We start from the raw sequence: 20,692 nt of genomic DNA, 5'->3' as shown, positions 1-20,692 counted from the left end.
GATTACACAACACTATACTACTTTAGCTGACTAACCTACAATAAACAGGTAATACTGCCCAGTGATGATTCTATATAGGGGCCACTTCTACTTACAATGGGCATACAACAGAAACCCAGATGGCTGCCTGCCTCTCACACAAGCAAACTAGTATATATTTTGTCATATATTGCTACAATGACCTTGAACAATCCAGAACAGGGTCGACCGCTTCCTTCTAAAGACATTCAATTTTCCAAATGAGTGCAATCAACAAGGAGATGATCGATCACACCGCTGAGGTCACAAATGGCCTCGTCCGTTACCAACACACTCACAGAAGACAAGAGTGACTCCAGTTCAGGAGTGAAATTGTAGTGATTCGTAACCATTAGCTTACAAAAAAAAACAGATGCCAAGGATGGAATTATTTTGAGCCAGAACCAATTAAAAAGAATCAATTTTGTATCATGTGGATCATTTTTCCAGTATCATATAATTTCCTGAAGTTCTCTTTAAAAATTCATGACGTGAAATACCACAGAAAACCAGATTACTACCCACACGTTGATTGGCAGGAGGAATCAGTAGAAATATGCCAATGACATAAATTTTCCTCGAGCCAACTGAAATGAATTTGACACAGTACAGTCTCCCAGTGAAATTATTGAAAGAACAGCTCAATCTATGTAACAACTTCATTTGCATAAGTAGAAAACCATGCGCAATCCAGAGCTGAGCATTATGTCGATATTACCGTTAATCAATATCATCAGACAAGTGAGCCTGTGTTGGTATGCAACAGTGACTAACCGGCAATTATCGCCTTTGTCGGGGAAGTAGCAAGATGACGAAGACTTTAGCTCACTCTATAGCTCTCTGTGACCCCCAATCACCATCGTCAAGTTTAAAGACTGCTGTTTAGTGGATTATCGGTATATATTTTCATGTTTTCCCGTTTTTTAATTTCTGCTAAATAAAAATTAAGTGGCCCGCTTGGTGTCTAAAGCATGTGTGCCTACGTGAGGGGAGGGGTGGGCGCTGGATCCCTTTCAGAATTAATATGTCACTTTTTTTTAAAATAAAAAGAATTCTGCCCAGCCCTAGTGCCCTCAAACCAAAGTGAATGTTTATCGAGTGGTATTTCCCTTGAAATAGCAGTTGGATCAAGCAGCATGTACTACCCTTGAGGGACTGGAGCCTGTAATTTAAGCCAAGGGAAACAATGGGCTCTGTTCTGGTGCTTAACACTGCTTAGACTTAATGCCCTAACAAAGAACAGACGGACCAACAGACCTTTAAAAAGGCATGATGTTCATACACATCTATGGCTTTCAAGTAATGTCAGCCAGTGAAAGTTCACACTTATGACAGTACTAGCATCTTATCTTATTCTCCCAGGTTTGCTGTGTCAATGCGACCTCCATGAGCTCATTCAGATCATCCAGAAAGTTCCTCTCTTGAAGGCCATTGAAGTGTCATTATAATCCCTTCCCCAGTGACCGAAACGACACACCGGCTCGGCTTACAGGCCGATTCCAGTCTCCGGTCAGGCAGGTGTGCAGCAGACGAGCACGTTCTACTAGCTGGCAGGTAACACTCATATACCTCACACATTTCTTTGGGCTAAAACAAGCCCCCGTGTATACCTGCTCAGCAGCTGATGTCGGGGGGTCTTAAACTGGCTTAATTATTTGCTGTACAGAAGGAGAAAAGCATCTTTCCTAATCTGAGTCTGTACAGATTGGTAAACAGACATGCAGCTGATTCAAACGACTCTCATCGCCTTGATGTGCACACACATCTGTTAGAAAAGGCGATGCTTCAGTCTGCAGTCTCTCCCAAAACAAGATGACAGGTAACGAAACGGAAAGCAGATTAGCTTATCGCCACTGAGCACAAGAGCAAAAAAAATTATTTTAAACATAAACACATAACATCTAAAAAAAAATAGAGTTTTGCCAAAACTGGGCACACATTCCTAAAAAAAATATATATATATAAACAAACAAAAACACAACTTTGCACAACGTTTCAATCTAAAAGCTGGAACAAAAAAGGCGAACAGAATACAGCACAGCAAGGATTTCTGCCCAATGGGAAAAAAAGGATGGGGAATTCCGGCTGTACAGCAAAACAAACCTGTAGAACACCAAAGTCAAGCACAAAAGCACCTGGATGAATTACGAGACATTTCCACAGGGTCTGCCAGTTTATGGGAGTGACCAGATCCTGGGTGACGATTAACAACATAGATCAGTTAGGGCCCGTGGCACCATGAGTGGGGTGAGAGTTTCCAGGGTAAAACAAAGTCTTTAAGCTGGCAATGACTAATGTCCTATTATAACATTTTACTGCAGATTAATGGGACAACAGGCAGTCTGTCCAGAAGCTTAAGCAGACAAGCTTTTCATTAAGTCCATAAACATTATGTGATCCGCTGGCCTGAGTTTTATATCATCTGATTCTTTTGTTTATATATTTTTTAAACAAACATGACATTGAGGCATTTCACACAGCACTTCAAGCAAAAAGAGTGCTGAAGTACTTGTCCAAAGCAAATCCAAATGTTTCGCTAAACAGGACGGGAATGATCCCGCTTACAGCTTCATCCTTGCAATCACCCCCCCCCCCGACCATCCTGCGACACCCAGGCTCCAAAAATTCACACAGACCGCGGCCACATTAACCATAATGTCACATCTCAACACCAGATGACAGTGAACTCTAACAGCACACCTATTAAAGCTAATGGCTGTAACAGTAATACATTAAACCATCAGCGATGCTTTTGAACGTTGAGTACAGAGACCGGAAGTCTCTCGACACGATATACCCAGACCTCTACGCCTTTCTCAAACTGCCGGAAGAAGCCTGTCTCCTGCTGCGTGTTTATAAATGTCGTCATGAGGTGCAACAGTGTTTCACTGGGGCAACCCAAAGGTGAGTGACACACCAGGAGAGCTTCAGGTTGGTCCTCAAGGGACCATCAGCCAAAACTGCATCTTACTTGTTTTAAACACTGATTCCATGTAGAAGGTAATAATAGACGACACCCCCCCGTCTCCGACACCATTACCAGACGCATGTCCATCCTTTCGTCATGCCCATCGCGGAGCGTACCACAACTCACTGGCTGAAGAAATCTGGGCAATTTCCTCCTTGTCCATTGTTGAAATAAAACTGGCAATATCAAGACTGGAGGAGCACGCCTGTGTGTACGCAGAGCATAGGGGGGTTACCAAGCCTTATTGCCGGTGATAAGGTCAACGGCAGATTTAATAGGTTCTCTAACCAAGTAGCTTTACACTAGAAGTAGGTGGGATGCTGTTTACGCCCATGCCGGGGGTCAGCGATTACGGCAATATTTCATTTGACACACCGGCCGCACGCTGAGCACAGATCAGGCCGCCTGATGGGAAGCGTGAAGGGAGGGTTAGTGGTGGGGGCAGGGGGATGGGGTAGGGTAAAGACAGGGGATAGTAACCTATAGGTGGATCAAGTATCACTGGGGCCAGTAATATGCAGCCAGTTAAACCATACATCTTACAGACCGGTCATCCTGGACAGACGCAAATAAATAAAAACGATAAACAAACCAGTAATGTTCTTATTGAGTAGTTAGAGTATGGAATAGTTTTCCTGTGAATGTAGCGCAAGATAAAACCTCGGGTTCCTTTAAATCTAAGCTAGATAAAATTTTGACTTGAACTTTAAGTTATTAGCCAAGTTCTCCCCAAGCGAGCTCGATGGGGCGAACGGCCTCGTTTGCACACTCATGTTCAAACACAAAACAAAAGTGGTGGGGAAACACTGGGGCGGCAGGGTTGTAGGGCTGGCCAGCCGCTGCCGCAGCAGGTTGGGGGAGCTGCCTTGTTAATAACAGCGCAGCCCAGTGGAACGCCCCCGCGGCTTCCACTGACGGACGCCTCACTCTTCCCAGACATCAAGTCTCCGGCATCCTCCACAGCACTCATCCTCCTCTATCGGAAAACAGGCATGCTTCATTTAATAAAAAAAAAAAAAAAACACACACGCACATTTTCCTCTAAAAATCCTGATTAACAGGAGCAGCCTGATATTATGCAGTAAAGAGAAGGGAATTCTGCTGAATATTTCACTTTAAATCGGTACTGCCTGTCCTCAAGTAAAAACCCCAAAATATGACAGTATCACTTCCATACCTGGCACATTTATGCCACTTTCACAATCCGTTGACATACAAAGAATCCATCCATCATTCCACTGCTTATTTTGGACAGGGGGGGGTGGGGACACTCAGCAGGGGGGCACCTTGGACAGCATTCGCCCTCATCTTGGGCCATATAAACACACTACGGGCGATTCAGAGGTGCCAATTAGCCTCAGTGCATCGCATCTGGATTCAAACCCCCAGCTGTGGGGATGTGAGGCAGCAGCACTGCCTACTGGGCCGCCCAGCCAAGCGTTTCACATAAGCGGCACATGAATCACTGCAGGATTGGTGTCTTCTTAGATCGCTACCTTATTTATTCTTTTTAGCACATGCAATAATTCTATCCGAGTCCACACCTGTCAGTAAAATGCTTCTGCAGCCAGCGGTGATGGAATCTATGCCGGAAATAATCTGCACTTTCACCCTGCTCACCCAAGTTCAAGTTCAAACTTTTATTTGTCATGCACACAATTAGAGACAGTACAATGTGCAGTGAGACGCATCACGGCCCAGATCCAGACTGAACAGGCCACATACATATAAGGGACATACAAGCATGATGAGACGAGACACTGGACACCCCAAAGTAATTCAGACGCCCTTGGCTCAAGGTATTTCCTGGGCAGTTTCCGTACATCGTTAAGATATTCCGACGGCTCTGCACAGATGGTGATGACATCCACTGCTCTTAGATGAAAACAGACACACAACAATCAGGACAGGTGTACAAGACAAGAGGTACACACTTACTGGGGCAGAAATGCGTCCTATACTTATCAGTACCTTCCTACCATGGAGACAATGTCTCTCTCTCTCTGTGTGTGTGTGTGTGTGTGTGTGTATATATGTATGTATGTGCGTGCGTGCGTGCGTGTGTGCACACACACACACACACACACACAGCCCCCTACTGTGAATGGTATGTGCATGACGTCACAGCAGGCAGAAGTCACTGCATTCACACCCACTGAGTGGCAAACAAAAACTAAGTGGCAGCATTAGCGTTCAGCTTGGATGCCACAAATTCATACTTGGTGACTGTGTCTCCTTGGGAACAGGGTAGCCATATATATTTACACACACATACATACACACACACACACACACACACACACACGTGCAGACACACAAATACATACTGAGTCAAGGAGGCTCTGCCTGCTTATTTTACAGAAAATTCTGTGAAAGGACAGAGCTAAAAGTTCTGTAGGCGAAGCTAACTTGTGCCGTGACATGCGAATGTTTTCAAACGCGTGACCTCCAGATCAGATTTCGACCTTGAGACGTCCAGCACCATCACACCTTTTCACTCTTCAGCCGCTCTTCTTTCCATCACGAAATTCAAGCCGGCCATCAGCCGACCCCGGCCCCTGACGAGGGGCGCCAAGTGGGGCTCGTTACCCCCCATGTCCTCCTAACATCCGGCTCCCTGCGTGATCCTTGCTAGGGCTCCATCCACCCCAAACGTCAGAGGTGCTAAATCTCACACAGCATCGCACGGCCAACAAAGAAAAAGACTTAAAATAAAGAACTATTTTGCAGGACGAAACAGAAAAATAAATCAGGTGAGTGACAATATATTTATAATGGGAGACTGACGTGGGGAGATGTTTCAGTACAGAGGATGCAAACATTTATTCATTAGTCTGGCTGTTTCCTGGGCCGCTCTGCTGACTCATTCATCAGTCCGGCCTTCACGCACTCAGGCCTGCACCAGAGCAGTTATTAAAGCGAGGCATTCACTTCAATTCACAAACACAAGCTCGTGACCATCTGTGAGGAGACGACCATGTGCTCCTTCTGACAGGTCCAGCAGGTGACTGTGTCTCCTTGGGAACAGGCTAGCCATGTGACTTGGCGAACCGTGGCCCACACCAGGAAGGTGGGGAGTCGCCTCTCATACACACGTCAATTAGATGCCCGCTAAAAATCTTTGAATTGTACACATATTCACTTTACAAAGGCACGTACATTTCCTGTGCTTACTGCTCAGGCTTCCTGGCCCCAAAGCTCACCCCTGCTCACCCGTCTGGCCCTTGTCACTTCCAAAAGGCCAAACTGCAGTTTGCTTAAAACAATGATGGCCGATCTGCAGGTCACTTTAAATCAACAGACACACCTCTGTAGTTGGAGGAATAAGGGGCTGGATACAGAAACATGCGAGGGCACTAGGGATGGGCTGATCCCCATTTCTTCAGTTCCGATCCAATCCCGATACAGATTCCGATACAGGACCTCTTTTTACTTTAATATTCTATCCATCCATCCATTTTCCAAACCGCTTATCCTACTGGGTCGCGGGGGGTCCGGAGCCTATCCCGGAGGCAATGGGCACGAGGCAGGGAACAACCCAGGATGGGGGGCCAGCCCATCACAGGGTACACTCACACACCATGCACTCACACATGCACACCTATGGGCAATTTAGTAACTCCAATTAGCCTCAGCATGTTTTTGGATTGTGGGGGGAAACCGGAGTACCCGGAGAAAACCCCACGATGACATGGGGAGAACATGCAAACTCCACACACATGTGACCCAGGCGGAGATTTGAACCTGGGTCCCAGAGGTGTGAGGCAACAGTGCTAACCACTGCACCACCATGCCACCCTTTAATATTCTAATACTTTAATATTTTAATGAAATAAAAAATACAGAATATAGAAATATTCATACTTTATATATTCATTTTTAAACTAGTAAATACAGATGGAAAAAAATGTATGCCAAAAAAAACTTTAATTTGGCTACTAGAAACATGCATAACGTACTGTTCCACCTTTTTTAACATCCTGTTTTAAGCATTTTAGCGGCAAATTGTTCAATTTGAATATCTTCCAAGCGAGGATATGCAAGCGGGGAATGCTTAAAATGCCCCGTGATTTTTCTCCCACTGGCAACAGTGTCACTTAGACTTTGTGGCGATAGCAGCCCCTCGTGTATCACAAGCTGCAGTGCACACACGAAACAGCCCAAGCTCGTGACTCCCAAATCATCCATTGCATTTTTCGTATTACTCGCATTGTCTTGCACAATTGCGTGCACTTTGTTTAGAGGGATTTTCTGCTACATGCTACTTGCACCTCTCAAAACTGCTTTTGCAAAGATTGCAAATTGTCGTGCTACTAAAATACTTCTAGATCGTCACCCTCTTATCTGACGTTCTTACGCTACCCCTACTGTGAATGGTATGCGCATGACGTCACTGCAGGCAGAAGTCACTGCATTCACACCCACTGAGTGGCAAACAAAAACTAAGTGGCAGCATTAGCGTTCAGCTTGGATGCCACAAAACACACATCTAAAGTGGGAAAGAGCTGTTGTGCGACTGATTGACAAATAAATTTAACAAGAAATAGGAGCTTCTTCAAACTTCCGAAAACTAAATAAGTAAGTATCGGACGATTACCAGTCATATACGGCCAATACCTGATCCGTCCAATAGGTATGGATTGGGGTGGATTCCATACTGAATATCGGATCGGTGCACCTCTAGAGGACATGGAAGTCTGGGCTCCTGTCTGTGAGGGTAGTGTCGCCCAGAGTTTAGGCAATGGGGATCCCTGCTTTTTAAGGGTTATCATTTTCAGTACAATCCCTTGTAACATTAAACAGCAAAAACACCATCTGGGAAGCACCTCGGCTTCCATCAAACTTGCACGTGACAGTTAGTTCATTCCCATTCTCAGTAATTTGTGTGCGACATCCAACATACCATCATAAAATGAGTATAACGGCTAAGATCGTGGCTGCAGTGCCCCCAAGCCTGGCTCTGTGTGGACAGTGCCGCATAGAGACTGGCAGAGCCAGAAAGGCCAGCAACCCTCAGCCGGTCAGGACCGGGCCGGCCCGCCTTACCTGGGGAGATGTCCAGCTGGAAGTGGTGTAGCTTGTTCACATCTGGGAAGGCGACTTTACAGGTACCTAGGGGAGTGACAGGTCAGAGGAGAGAGTGACAGCGCAGTATCATCAGTCTAATAGCAAGGATATCATAACATAGACAGAGATAGACATTTAGATGACCATTTAAACCGCAGAACCTCCGAGATGCTACACTCCACCTCACCCCCCCTCCCCATCAGTGGCGCTGAAGCGGCTCAAGCCTCGCGAATGGAAAGGCTGAGTTAGACTCCCCCTGGTGGCGAGACATGTATGGTACAAGTGATGACAGCCCACTGTTGAGGGTTCAGGTGTTCGTGTACTTCGAATGACATCCGGACACATCGGTGAAAACAATCTGTGGCACCGTTAAAACAATGCTACCACTTTGTACATTCCATGCCACACCACGACCCTAGTGGGCACAGAGTGTGTTTGACGCAGCAGTCCCTCATACAGCGTAAAAGAAACGTATTGCAGTGAGTGCAAGAGTTGTTTTGATGAAGGTAACAGCTCATTTAAAACTGAAGTTACTTTAACAGCCACTTTTGGTTTGATACCAACAGTGGAACAGATAGCGAAGCCTACAATTTACACAGCATGGTTACACACTAACGACACACAAGCTTTGTACAGCAAACATTACACAGATATGACACTTACTATTAAGAGAAATACATGAATATACTTCAATTTACATTACTTAAAGACGCATGCGATACGGTGCAAAGTATGTGGTAGCTGCATAATAAGTCCCCTTGACCAATCCCCCGGCATCACATTTATGTCGGCCAATGGAGGATAATGGGTGGGATCAGAAGAAACCGAAAAGTTCAGATCAGGAACCCTGCACAGGTGGGGCACTGAAACCACGATCATCGCACTGACTGAGCATCATACGATATCGTTTTGCCAAAATGACGCCGATTCCATCAATTTCCCTGGTGTGAACCGCCAACTTTAGGGTAGTGGTAGAACTCGTGGGTCGTGACAAGTTCGGAAGGGGTGCCAAATCAGAACTGGAAAGGCAAGCATTTCAAAACCAGCAAGCTCCTACGCTGATCCACGATCAGATTTCCCGGCCCCAATCCTAGAATTAACCTATATGAACGGGTCATGGGTCTGCGACTGCTTAGTGCATAACCAGTGAACATTAAAACAATCCCAGACAGATTTGTGCGATAGGCATTGAATGGCGAAAATTGCAGAGTGCAGCGATCACCGAGTTAATTTAAACATAAACTTGATACAGGGTCGCGACTGAGCTGGCATGGTAAAAACTGGGTAGCGGTGCAAAAAAAGTTGAGAACCGCTGCTATTAGGGTATTGGGATGGGGGGTCAGAGGTCGCACTTTGAGTTGGGGATTTGAGACACACACAACAGTAAAAGGCTAGTAAAACAGAGTCCTATAGTTTAGTGGTTATGTGAAATGAAGGAAATGGGAAAATACTTACTGGGAAGGTTAGCTTCAAGTTCTGCAACTTCTGCAAAAAAATATATATATATTAAAATAAATAAAGCAGCTTAATAATACAGGTTTTATCCAGCTGAGTTCAGCAGCGCTGCCTGCGGCTCACTGACAGCTTCTCACAATCCCAAACGGGGCTACAGTAGTAAAGTCCTATGCTTGGCATCCCACTCACAGTTGGGGGGCTTTTGCGTTCTGGCTGCCTCCCGCAGGCTCTGCGCATTGCAGTCCAAAATCCACAGCTCCCTCCCAGCCCCAGCCGACACCATTGCTACAGTCGCATCGGAGTCTGCATTTTTTGTAAGATTCGCCCAGTCCGGCCAAGGTGACCAAGCCCAGATTCGTGCGGGTCAGTTCACCCCAGGCCGTTTTGCGGTGCCGGTCACACCCCACCCACAAACCCCCAGTGCACATTAGCACACATGGACTGTTGCTCGAGCCCACACTGAGTGACTGTCATTCTGACACACCGTGACGTGTGCGCAGCAGTACAAAGGTTCCCCATTAACGAGGTGATGTCAGCACCGACGCCAGTCCACAGAATCTGCCTCAAACCAGGACTATCGGTTCATGGCGTGCATTTGGAAAGCAGGATGCATTTTCAAAGCGTGCTTATTCAGTCAGAGGGCCGTTTTCACTTGTCAGTAAATCATGCGACACATTCGGCACTGTGACACCTCCTACTAGACAGCGACCACATCCTGTCACAATGGTCTACAGTTATACTAACCAAATCATCACCATCATCATCTACATCATCTTCACACTGCTGCTCCTGGAGAAGGACACGGGTTGCATGTCACAGTCCTCCGTTACTGAGAACACAGACCTTCTGCAGTTCCTTCTGGGAGGATCCCTACACATTCCCAAGGCAGCCGGGTGATATAATACCGTCGGCGTGTGCTGGGTCTTCCCTGGGGCCTCCGCCCAGTCGGATGTGCCCAGAAAAGCTCTTTGGGATACGTCCAGGTGGCCTCCTTATAAGATGCCCAAACCATGCCAGCTGAGTGCCATCTTATCCAGCACTGCAGTTCTATCCTCCTGCCTCATAAAAGGGGAGGCTAACCAGACAGAACAGTAACAAAACATGGATTCAGCTGAGAGGCATGAACCCAGATCTGAGGACCTCCATGTGACCAGTGTCTCCCGAGCAGATCTCTAGCTCCAAGGACAGAAAGGTGCCTGTCAGACGAACCGCAGAATCAACTGGGACAGTCGTCATAGTAAATCAATAATAATAATTAAAAATTGTTTTTTAATGAAACAAATATTCATAAAATCCAAAAAATTTCAGAATCAAAGCAAAAGATTAACCAATGCACATGCCAAACTACTTAATTATTAGTAATAAAAGAGCAGCACATGAATACTAATAATGAGAAATAATTATTCAGTCTTGATCATTAAGATTGCAAGCCGCTGGCTTGTGGCAATCAGTGGGAAGCGACCCGATGGATGCTTAATTTTCTTGTCTTCCCTAAGTGATAAATGGGCAAATTAACACGTGGAGATGAGGAGATGAGAGTGGAAGTGGTTCTTTCAGGCAAGAGGAGCGCAGCAGCAAGAATAAAAAAAAAATGTAAAAACAGGGAGCAGTGCGATGGGGAGCCAGCCAGAGTCTGACACACATAGGCCAGCGAGACGAGTCACTGGCTGTGTCAGCTCCGTGCAGACTGTGGAAACGAGATGAACTTCTCAGCGACAGGCTGCCACTGCCGTTAATTAATTTCAGGGCCCTGGAGCAACTTGCCCAACTTACAATTAGAGCCCTTCTTTGTTGTTTTTTTGGGGAAGTATTCCAGGTCATGGGCGCGACAACATTTGATGAGGAAATTACGCTGCAGAAATCCCTCCATAGAGAAGGCGAGAGGTTAAACTCAGCGCAACGCAGATTGTGACAGATAGACAGAGCGCTGGTACGTGGGGGCGCCGCTGAAAGCCTTAGCGTTAAGGCGGCTCGAGATCTGTCCAAGTGAAGGGGGCGGTAACAGGAGGAGAGGCCCAGGCAGAGCCAGAGCTGGGAGGCCAAGCTGCAGCCTCGGGCACTCAGGTCCCCAGCTGAATGCACGCGCGCACACACACACACACACACACACACACACACACACACACACACACACACACACACACACACACACACACACACACACACACACACACACACACACACACAAAGAGAGGCCGACACACAGATTTGTTTACAGTCTCTTCTATACTCCTGTACATCACACATCAGCTCAAAGTACCTATTAATATAGAATAAGGCAGTCAATTACCAATCGCCATCTTCAAACCTCTTACCCTGGCCAGCCTCGCAGGGTTTTGGTGCTGCCTGATACAGGGCACAAAGCGGACACATAAGCGGCACAATCACACGTACAATCACAAGCGATCTGCAATGCAGAGGCAAGAATTAGCCTAAAGGCATGTTTTTGGACTACCTGAACAAAGTGAAGTACATGGATGTGACCCGGGGATAAACCTGCCAAGAGCCGACCGCAGAGCTGTGTCTAATTCGTCTAAATTAGAGAACCTTCAACTGCACGAAGAAAACAAAAAAAAAAAGCCACAAAAGTTTAACTTTTAATCTCAACTTAGAAGAACATGAGTGGCAAAGGACAATACAATCCTTGATACAAAGCAGGATGTCCTGAGTGATGGAAGAGGGGGACCCCAGGGCAGCGTCAAACACAAGACGCCCTCTTTTCATGTTGAAATCCGGCTCAGAGGCATCTAACAGCCTTTGATATAAATGAGGGGAGCGTCTCTGAGTTACAGCCATGATCAGATGATAAGAGCGCATGGGAGAGGCTGGAGGTGCAGGGAATGGGATGACAGACACCCCGATGTCCACATCGATTCCGTGAACTCGCAGCACGACACAAGTCCCCCTGCACCTCTGAGATGCTGCCTCTGTTATCCCACCCACTGCAGCACAATCGCACCTTTAGCCACACCCCCATCTGATGCTGACGATGAGGTTTACTGACAACAGGGCACACCGCCACAAATGTCCAGGAGTCCAAAAAGAATTCCTAAGGGACGGCACGCAATTCCCCCGTGGCTGGCTTCAGCCCCCTTCACCTAACAGAGCTGGCTGAAAGCTTGATGAATCAGTCAAGCACGTGGTCTAATTCTATTGACGCGTAATGACCACATGCCATGAGACCCATTTGTCACAAAGCACAATCACATCCCTGTGGACATTAACAACAGAAATATTAAAAAATCCTCCCTACCAGCTATAAGCCATGCAACAAAAAGGCAGCAGAAACATTGCAACTTGAGCACCTTTGTGGAAACGCGAACACAGCACCTTCGTAGTGCGTAAGCGCAGCCTTCCTCATTAAAGGCAGAAGAGGTAGCCCCTGCTCTGAGCTGAAAGGCTGACTCCAGAACTCCCAAGAGGCTCCAGGACAGGTCTGAGCATGCAGCATCTAACCCCAGAGGAACCAGAAAGTGTCTCGTGCTTCCTGTTATCTCCTCCTTATTTTACATTCATATTCAACACCTCTGAAGCATCTGCTGTTTCTCAATACGCAGCAGAAAGGATGCCTAACTCCACCCTGGACTCTGAGAATACTGTCAGTTCCCTAACAGACGGATTACCGCTTTGCAAAGAGTGTACACAAACTGAATAACAATTGCAGGTGGAATACAGGGTGGGGTAAGAAAACACAGCTTCTAGACAAGAATTATTCACGTTTCTTGCATAAAACTCTGCCCGTTTCCAACAGCTTATATCATGCAGCACGACATGTGCCTCGTTATTAGGAGTACAGGAGGAAGACCATTAAAAATAACAACCTATCGGACACCACAGCTACTCTTGAGATCCAAGCAAACATGTCCCACCTGATAACTGGGAGGACGTCTTGTGACATACATTGAATTCTCTGTAGCTCATTACTAGCCACACTCTTGCCAAGTTTGTTATTAACTATTTAGTCTTGCCACACTAACATGAGGAGTTTTAGTAACAAGCAAATCTAAACACATACAAGATCATGTGCGCAATAGCTGACAGCTCTTTCGGCAGCGTTTAAAAACATTTTCTATTCACAAAAGATTTATCACTTAAGTTAAAGATATCCAACCCCAGAGACCCAACCACAAAATTACATGCTTACAGATTCCTAAATACCATTGGGAATGCTGGTAAAGAATATGCATGTTAGAGAATACATTACACCAAAGTTATCATGTTATCAGATATATGTTGCCTGTTGCATTTACCAATTCCCCCTCCTAGTGTTTCGAATACATTAAGGATGGCAGTTACCAGTATTTATCTGCTCCAACTCAAGTATGGTCTTTCACTTCCCTGGGTACAGCAAACGCAGCAGTAGGGTACCGTACGAACATCACATGATGCAATGATGGCGCCATCGTAAGAACTGACCTTTGATGAGCAGCCGGTCCCGGATGGACACCCTGTGAGAGGTGTCGGGGGGCCCGCCGGAAGTCCGACCCGATTTCACGCCGTCATCCCGCTTCAGTTTGCGCGACAGCGTCAACATGGCTTCCCCACACGCTCACCTGTGACAGGGGGGGAAGAGAATAATCGCAGGTTCCTTCAGACTCTGCAATGACGGCAAGTGTGTTTGCAGAATGAAGAAGGTCTGTAGATGGCTACTTCAGTGAACAAGAGTTCACTGAAGTAGCCATCTACTGAGAGATACATTCCCTCCAGCGTGTTTCACTCAACACACAAAGATCCACAAGTGTTACTTTAAGTCCAGTGTCATGTGATTCCTCATGTGAAGCGACTGGCCAACTGCCGCAAGGCCAGTGGGTCTCCTTTCCTTGTTGGGTGGAGCAGGCAGTAAATTCCGCTTCAAACCCACACAACACATCCTCTTTCCACGTCTCAAGGCCTTTACTTGGCTTATAGCAAAATGGTAGGGCCTGCAAAAATTCCGTTAGCATAGATTACAGTAAGCCATGAAAGCAGAAATCTAAATAAGTGAATTTCAGCTTTCCTATAAAGACAGAGTAAATAAAGTGATGAGTTCATCAGTGTGTTAATGGTGGCCTGAAGCACCTTTTTGTTGCATTTCCACTCGCAAAGGACCCAGCTGTTGTCTAAATTCATTAACGAGCTTGACAGCTCGAAACGGTTCTGCAGAGATTCAAAACAACCCCACTTTTCAGTCTCTCATTGCCGTAAGTGCTTGCCGGACAGCAGCGAACGCTGTCCCTGGCTTCAAACTAATTGTCCTTAAACACCAGAAATTCAACTGAAATCTGTTTGCATTTAAACAGCTTGCCAGCATCTACCAGCGAAAAGGCAGAGAGAAACAAGGTGTGGAGGACAGAGGGAGACCGTCACTGCTCGACCAGATGTTCCTGCCCTCCACCTGCACGTGAGGTGTCACCTGACACAAACATGCCCTAGTTCGGGCGGCTGAAACACAAGCAGGAAAACAAGGGAGGCCCAGGGCGGCAATAGGAACCTGCCAAAGAATTCACACACCTGCTTCTAAATAAAGGCAAATGATGGCTGTTCAGAAAGTCGGCAGGGAAAGGGAGGCAAATTTTCATTTAAGCTTTCAGCAAATGATTTATCCCTGAGAAGTGAAGGAGGTCTTCAGTCACTCCCAGACAACAAATCTGGAGGTATGTGATAGGTTCAATTCACAGACCAGTCCAGCACATTGCCAGTTTTCACATGACAGGCATTGGTAGAGGCTCACGTAAAGGTCTTCATTTGTTATAGCTTTATAACTTATATATGCAACATAATAAACAAGACACACACATGCCGTACAGTGCAAAACAAGATAGTTCAGCCTGCAATTCCACCATAACTACTTTTAAAAGAAATAAATAAAATCATTCCAAAAGTACCTGTTAATGTTTTTAAAATTCGGTGACGCATACTTCTTCACAATTGAATAAAGTACTTGAATTACAGGTTCATTTCACATGTTCTTTTCTGGATGACTCACTCTCAGACATTCACCTGCACGAAGACGTCACTGTGAAACTGTGGACCCACTTCCAGAAAAGAAAAAGATGCAATCTGTCCTTTGAAAACCTTGTAACGCGCAAAAAATAAAACTTTTCTCAAGATTCCGGGTTTAGTGAGATGCCCTTTGTTACGTGCAACCATTTCTCTGACACGTGCACACATGGAAACCAGTTGTTTTTTAGGTGAGCAAGCACACCCAGCTGTGCACAAATGCAGGGATATTGACACAGCTTGGTACTGCATGCACAATAAGTTTAACAATTAAAAGCTAAATTTAGTCAACAAAAAACTAAGCACTGACTGAAGAAGCGAGACTGTAAAATCCACAATGTGTTGCATTAGCATGTCCTCTCAGTCCCTGACTGATTTAACCCATTCCCACCAGTTCCCTCCTGGGCTCCCACTGGCTGGGCATCTACTCCCTCTCATTCTCATAAATGCTTGGTTCTGGACACAGCTGACGTTTAGCATAGATGCGTGACAAATTCTACCTGGAAATCCTGTAAAAGTCTTCAAGCCTGGTGTGTCACAATTATTACTTTAAAGAGGAAATAAATTTGGGTGCAGCTCAGCGGACCTCAGCGCTGCTTCACACACCTGGGGTGGGGGTTCAAATCCCAACCCTATCTGTGCTGCACTTTCATGTTCTCCCCCACGCTACAGGGTTCCCGCCCACAGTGACATGTAGTGAAGCTAAATAGTGCCCATAGTGTTTGGTTGTGTATGTGTGTGTCCTGTGATGGACTGGCGTCTTGCCAACATATACCGCTGTCTTGTGGGCAGTACTGCCTAAGACAGGATTCATTAAACCCTAACCAGGATAAATGGTAGGAATATGGACAATAAACCATATCAGATAAGGACTATGACTTACAAAAAAAAATATGATGAAGATTTCACCATGTTTTGGTAAAACAACCCCCTGAGAAGTCATACTGGTCACCAAAGAATCAGTCTACACATTAAACTATACAAGCTGTTTAGGCTGCAATATCCTCTTAATCTATCAAAATTAAATGACATTTTAAAGATTCTGACATATTAAACATGTTATTTTGCATTAAAACTGAAAACACGCACAATCACTCCTGGGCTTTCCGAGGTTTATGACACTAGCCAATATAAACGTGACTAAAGACTCAACACAACAGAAAGTATGACTCATTGCTGCTTCTTGAAACAGCCAACCATGTCAACCTGTTCAAAAATAAACCAACAATCTGACCCGTTTTGCACAGCAGTTTCCCAGTTGTGTAAGCCTTAATTTCCAAATACATTTCTGCCCTGCAAACTCTATACACCATGACAAATATCTATTTACGGCAAGGTCAAAGCAGAATGATGAGCTAAACCTATAAAGCTCAGAGTTTCATACTGCTATACGCCAGACTAGACTAGACTATAAGTACTGTCTGAATGGTTTTTAATTAATGTCCTTGGCTGAAATTTCGTGGTCATTTTTAAAATAAAATGCAACAGGTTTTTTAAATGCTACCACGTAGCTCCTGATGGTTGATAAGGAGAAACTTCAACTTGAGTTGGCATTCAGTCACTATCATTAATTTTCAGCGCTTACGTGGGAACCATACCAACTTATTCATCAACAGAATTGCCTAATCATTACCGAAAGCACCTTTGTCAAAAACAAAACGCCTAATTCACTAGAACTAAAAATTATTTTCATTCTCATCTGGATCTGAAAGACAAATGAGGAACCTCAACCCTATCGAGAGCAAGTCCCTGAACCCCCAGCAGTAAAATGCACTGACTGACCGAACAGAAATTACCGAGAACGCCAGGCCACCCAACCTGTCACCGATACACAATCACTCCCATTTCTACATTAACTGATGTATTAAAACCACGTCCTCTATCTCACTCAGTAAACCCAGCGCACGCCCCAAACCCGGACGTGAAGTGTCTGTTTACAAGCCCCAGTCCGTCGGGTAGGAAAGACTGCGCTTCGTCATGAACTTACACCACCCACGGATATATGGACCAATATTTCGGAACGTTTAGCTGTACAACTGGTTACCCCTTGTTGTGACCTTATATGTGTATGTGTGGGTGTGTGTCTCCCCACAGGGAACAGCACGTACTGTACAAAAACGTAGTACTTTTTCTTCTCCATTTTACATGCCGTTATCGTACAAAATTTAAATCCACGAAAACCTGCAGTGTAGGTAATATTAGCCGTTCAGTCTACGGGGTCGCGTCGGCCCTGCGTGTTGCTAATATTAGCTAGCAGTTAGCTACGGAGCCCGGCGTCGTTTGCTGTGTCGGTAACTCGCAAGTACTAATACTAAACTGGTTAAAGGTAAACCCAATGCCGCTATTACGCTGATAAACAAGCAATTACAAATGTGCAATACAGTGTGTAGTGAAAACGCCAGGGGTATACAGGCATGTCATTGGCGAAAAGTGACTCTTTGTATTAAAACAAGATGAGAAGTCTCCGTCTGTCATGTTTACCTGCAGTTTCTGGGAAATGCGGCTCCGTCTCTACACCATAATCACCAGCCCGTCGTCACAGCCGCCGCTTACAACAGCAGGTTCGGGTTAATGTCTGCACGTAACACCACGACAACAGTGACGAAAAAGTATATCACAGGAGTTTATCAAAAAGAAAGAACAAATCTAGGGTGCCTGTCTAAAGGAGCGCCCCGGCGGAGCCAGCAGCCAAGTGAGACGGGCGGAAACGCGTCACTCATTCCGTCACAGGAAACCGCACGTCCTGCGCTCGCAGCTGCGATTATAGTTCCGCTGTGTTACCGCCGGTTGCAACACGTTCAAAATATAAAAATGTGCAGTATTGATGTGTAACGCACATCCTTAACAGTGAGGAAGTGACTCATCTGAAAATTCCAATATATCCACCATCATACTGGACAAAGTGTCCCGTATAAATTTTTAAAAAAAAAAAATCTATAATAAAATATATGATCCAAATTCATGAGATAGTGCTCTTATCATTTGTTCTGTGCTTCCGGGTATTAAGTAAATTATCCTCCACTGCTTTATTAAAAACATGTAGTTGTTAGCATATGTAAATAACTGCATATAGCAGGGAATCATGCACGGCACATAACAATTGTACTGCATATCCTGTAAATGAAAAAAATAATAATATTGTATCTATCCTCAGCCCTAGACTAAAGTGCATGATTCCCATTTGGATAATGTGACTCTTTATTGTGTGTTTTTAGGTGTCTGCATCTTCGCCCTAACTAAGTTTTATTAGCTCTAGGTGATTCCTGCTTAGTTTAATCTCTCTCTGTGTTTTCCCATTTGTGGTGAGTGTGCCAATGGCCATACCTTGTAATTCAAAGGGAAATCACCTTTCTTTGTTCATACCCTTTGCCAGTTCCCCCATTTTTGGTTGTTGTTGCTGGCTTGCTGCGTTAATAAGGAGCAATTTCCCACACATTCTGAGGTTCAGTGTGATGTTTCACCAAGTCAGTATGGAAATGTTAATAAAGACATTCCTGGAGGAATCACATGTTTTTCAATTATGTGTTTTGAACATTTATTGCACTATTTGTTTTGCCAGCTGCTTTTCTCTATTATACTTAATCTCATAAACATCCTTTGTGTATTGCCAGAATCATCTATCTGCCCATTGATTTGGCGGCATAGGTGGTTGTGCATCCCTTCTGTTCTTTGTGTTCTCTATGTTCTATCCTATGATTTTTATAGCTGAATCTCAGAGGATGTCAGTATGTCAACAACAAAGCTCTCTCTTTCTTTCTGTCTCTCGCTCTGTGTCTCTTTGTCTGTCTCTTTCTCTGTCTCTCGCTCTGTCTCTCTCTCTCGCTCTGTCTCTCTCTCTGTCTCTCTCTCTGTCTCTCTCTCTCTGTCTCTCTCACACATGCACACACACACAAAGTCCATGTATTCATATCTTTATGGGTCCTCTCTATTCATTTCCATGGGTCTAACCCTAATCCCGTTTATTAAAACCTTACCCCCAACCCAGCTTTTACCTTAAGCATAAACAACTAAAGAAAATACAGAATTTTAGTTTTTTTGATCGCATTCACAGATTTGTATAAAATTTAAGTTATCCGGAAAAAAAAACGAAAAAATGTCCCTACAAGGTAAAAAGTTATAGATTTTTATCACATTGTGGGGAAACACCTGACATTTCTCCTTCATATATTATCTTCCAAATAGGTGGGACCGATTAATTCAAAAGGACATGACTAACTGGGGGTAGCGTGCAGATCAGTGGGTTGGGCCTTTTTGCCTGTAGTCAGATGGTTGTCGGTTCAAGTCCTGGCCTCAGAAGAATAGTCAAACATCCATTGGGCCCTTGAGCAAGACCCTGAATCACCCCTCTCTCCCCAGATTCTCCGGGGGCACCAGATAAATAGTCTGACCCTGCATTGGAGCTCAAGCCTCACTCTCATCTGTATGTGTCGAAGGAGAACAAGACGCAATATATCAAAAGAAGCCATTCCAACATACCTGCACACATATTCCTGCAAATGGCAAATAAATGAAATCATTAACTCATATCTGAACATTTTGATTGGTATGCAGTCAGGTACTACAGTGAACTGATTTCCTTGCTCACTCTCATCAAATAATGATAATTATATAATCGTATAATGACAGACAGTGGAGCTGTCCTTTACAAGGCATAGTTCACCCAATACACAAAGAAGCGGTGAAGAAACACATTCTCACCTGATGATCCAAGTGAAAAGCATCGCTATCCATTTGCAGGTTGGGGCCCGAGGCTTGACACGGCCTTGAAATGAACACATAAAAGTCCAACAATAAAGACAGCACATTGTATAGCTTGTGCCTTAAAGTGTCTGTTTATTGCTTTGATTTCCAAACACTGAGGCAGCCAATTAGAACAACAGAAAACCTTGGTGAGGACCCTTGAGGAAAAATTACTTGCTTAAATAACTAAGTTTTTTTTTTTAACCTTTTGTTGAACTTTGCAGAAGGACATTACATTCATTTATCAAACAAATACAATAAAATAGCACTATTTATAGACATTTCCTCAAAGAATGGAAGTAGAACGTACCAATACTCGTACAGTATACATGCCCACAATGTTTTTGGACAACAATTGTCCTTGCATAGCATTTGTAACGGATGTTTGTTTCTCTTTCTTGTTCAATAGCCTACCTGGAGTACTTTACACACACAGACGCACATGCACACACACACACACACAGA

At 44.9% G+C, this 20,692-nt stretch overlaps 1 protein-coding gene across 1 annotated transcript in view; it reads right to left on the bottom strand.

Moving 5' to 3' along the window:
- The window catches only part of ube2f (ubiquitin-conjugating enzyme E2F (putative)), a 43,455-nt gene extending 25,229 nt beyond the window's left edge, over positions 1-18,226 (bottom strand). Inside the window, exons 1-4 of the mRNA XM_048978259.1 lie at positions 17,969-18,226; positions 13,925-14,061; positions 9,509-9,538; positions 8,033-8,098 (exon numbers count right to left, since the gene is read on the bottom strand). Coding sequence (XP_048834216.1) covers positions 8,033-8,098; positions 9,509-9,538; positions 13,925-14,042 — 214 coding nt within the window. The 5' untranslated portion in view covers positions 14,043-14,061; positions 17,969-18,226. The remainder of the gene's footprint in view (positions 1-8,032; positions 8,099-9,508; positions 9,539-13,924; positions 14,062-17,968) is intronic.
- Positions 18,227-20,692: the final 2,466 nt, after the last annotated feature.

This window comes from Brienomyrus brachyistius, chromosome 16 (genome assembly GCF_023856365.1).
Source record: "Brienomyrus brachyistius isolate T26 chromosome 16, BBRACH_0.4, whole genome shotgun sequence".
Lineage (NCBI taxonomy): Eukaryota > Metazoa > Chordata > Actinopteri > Osteoglossiformes > Mormyridae > Brienomyrus > Brienomyrus brachyistius.
This window is presented reverse-complemented; position numbering and strand designations above follow the sequence as displayed.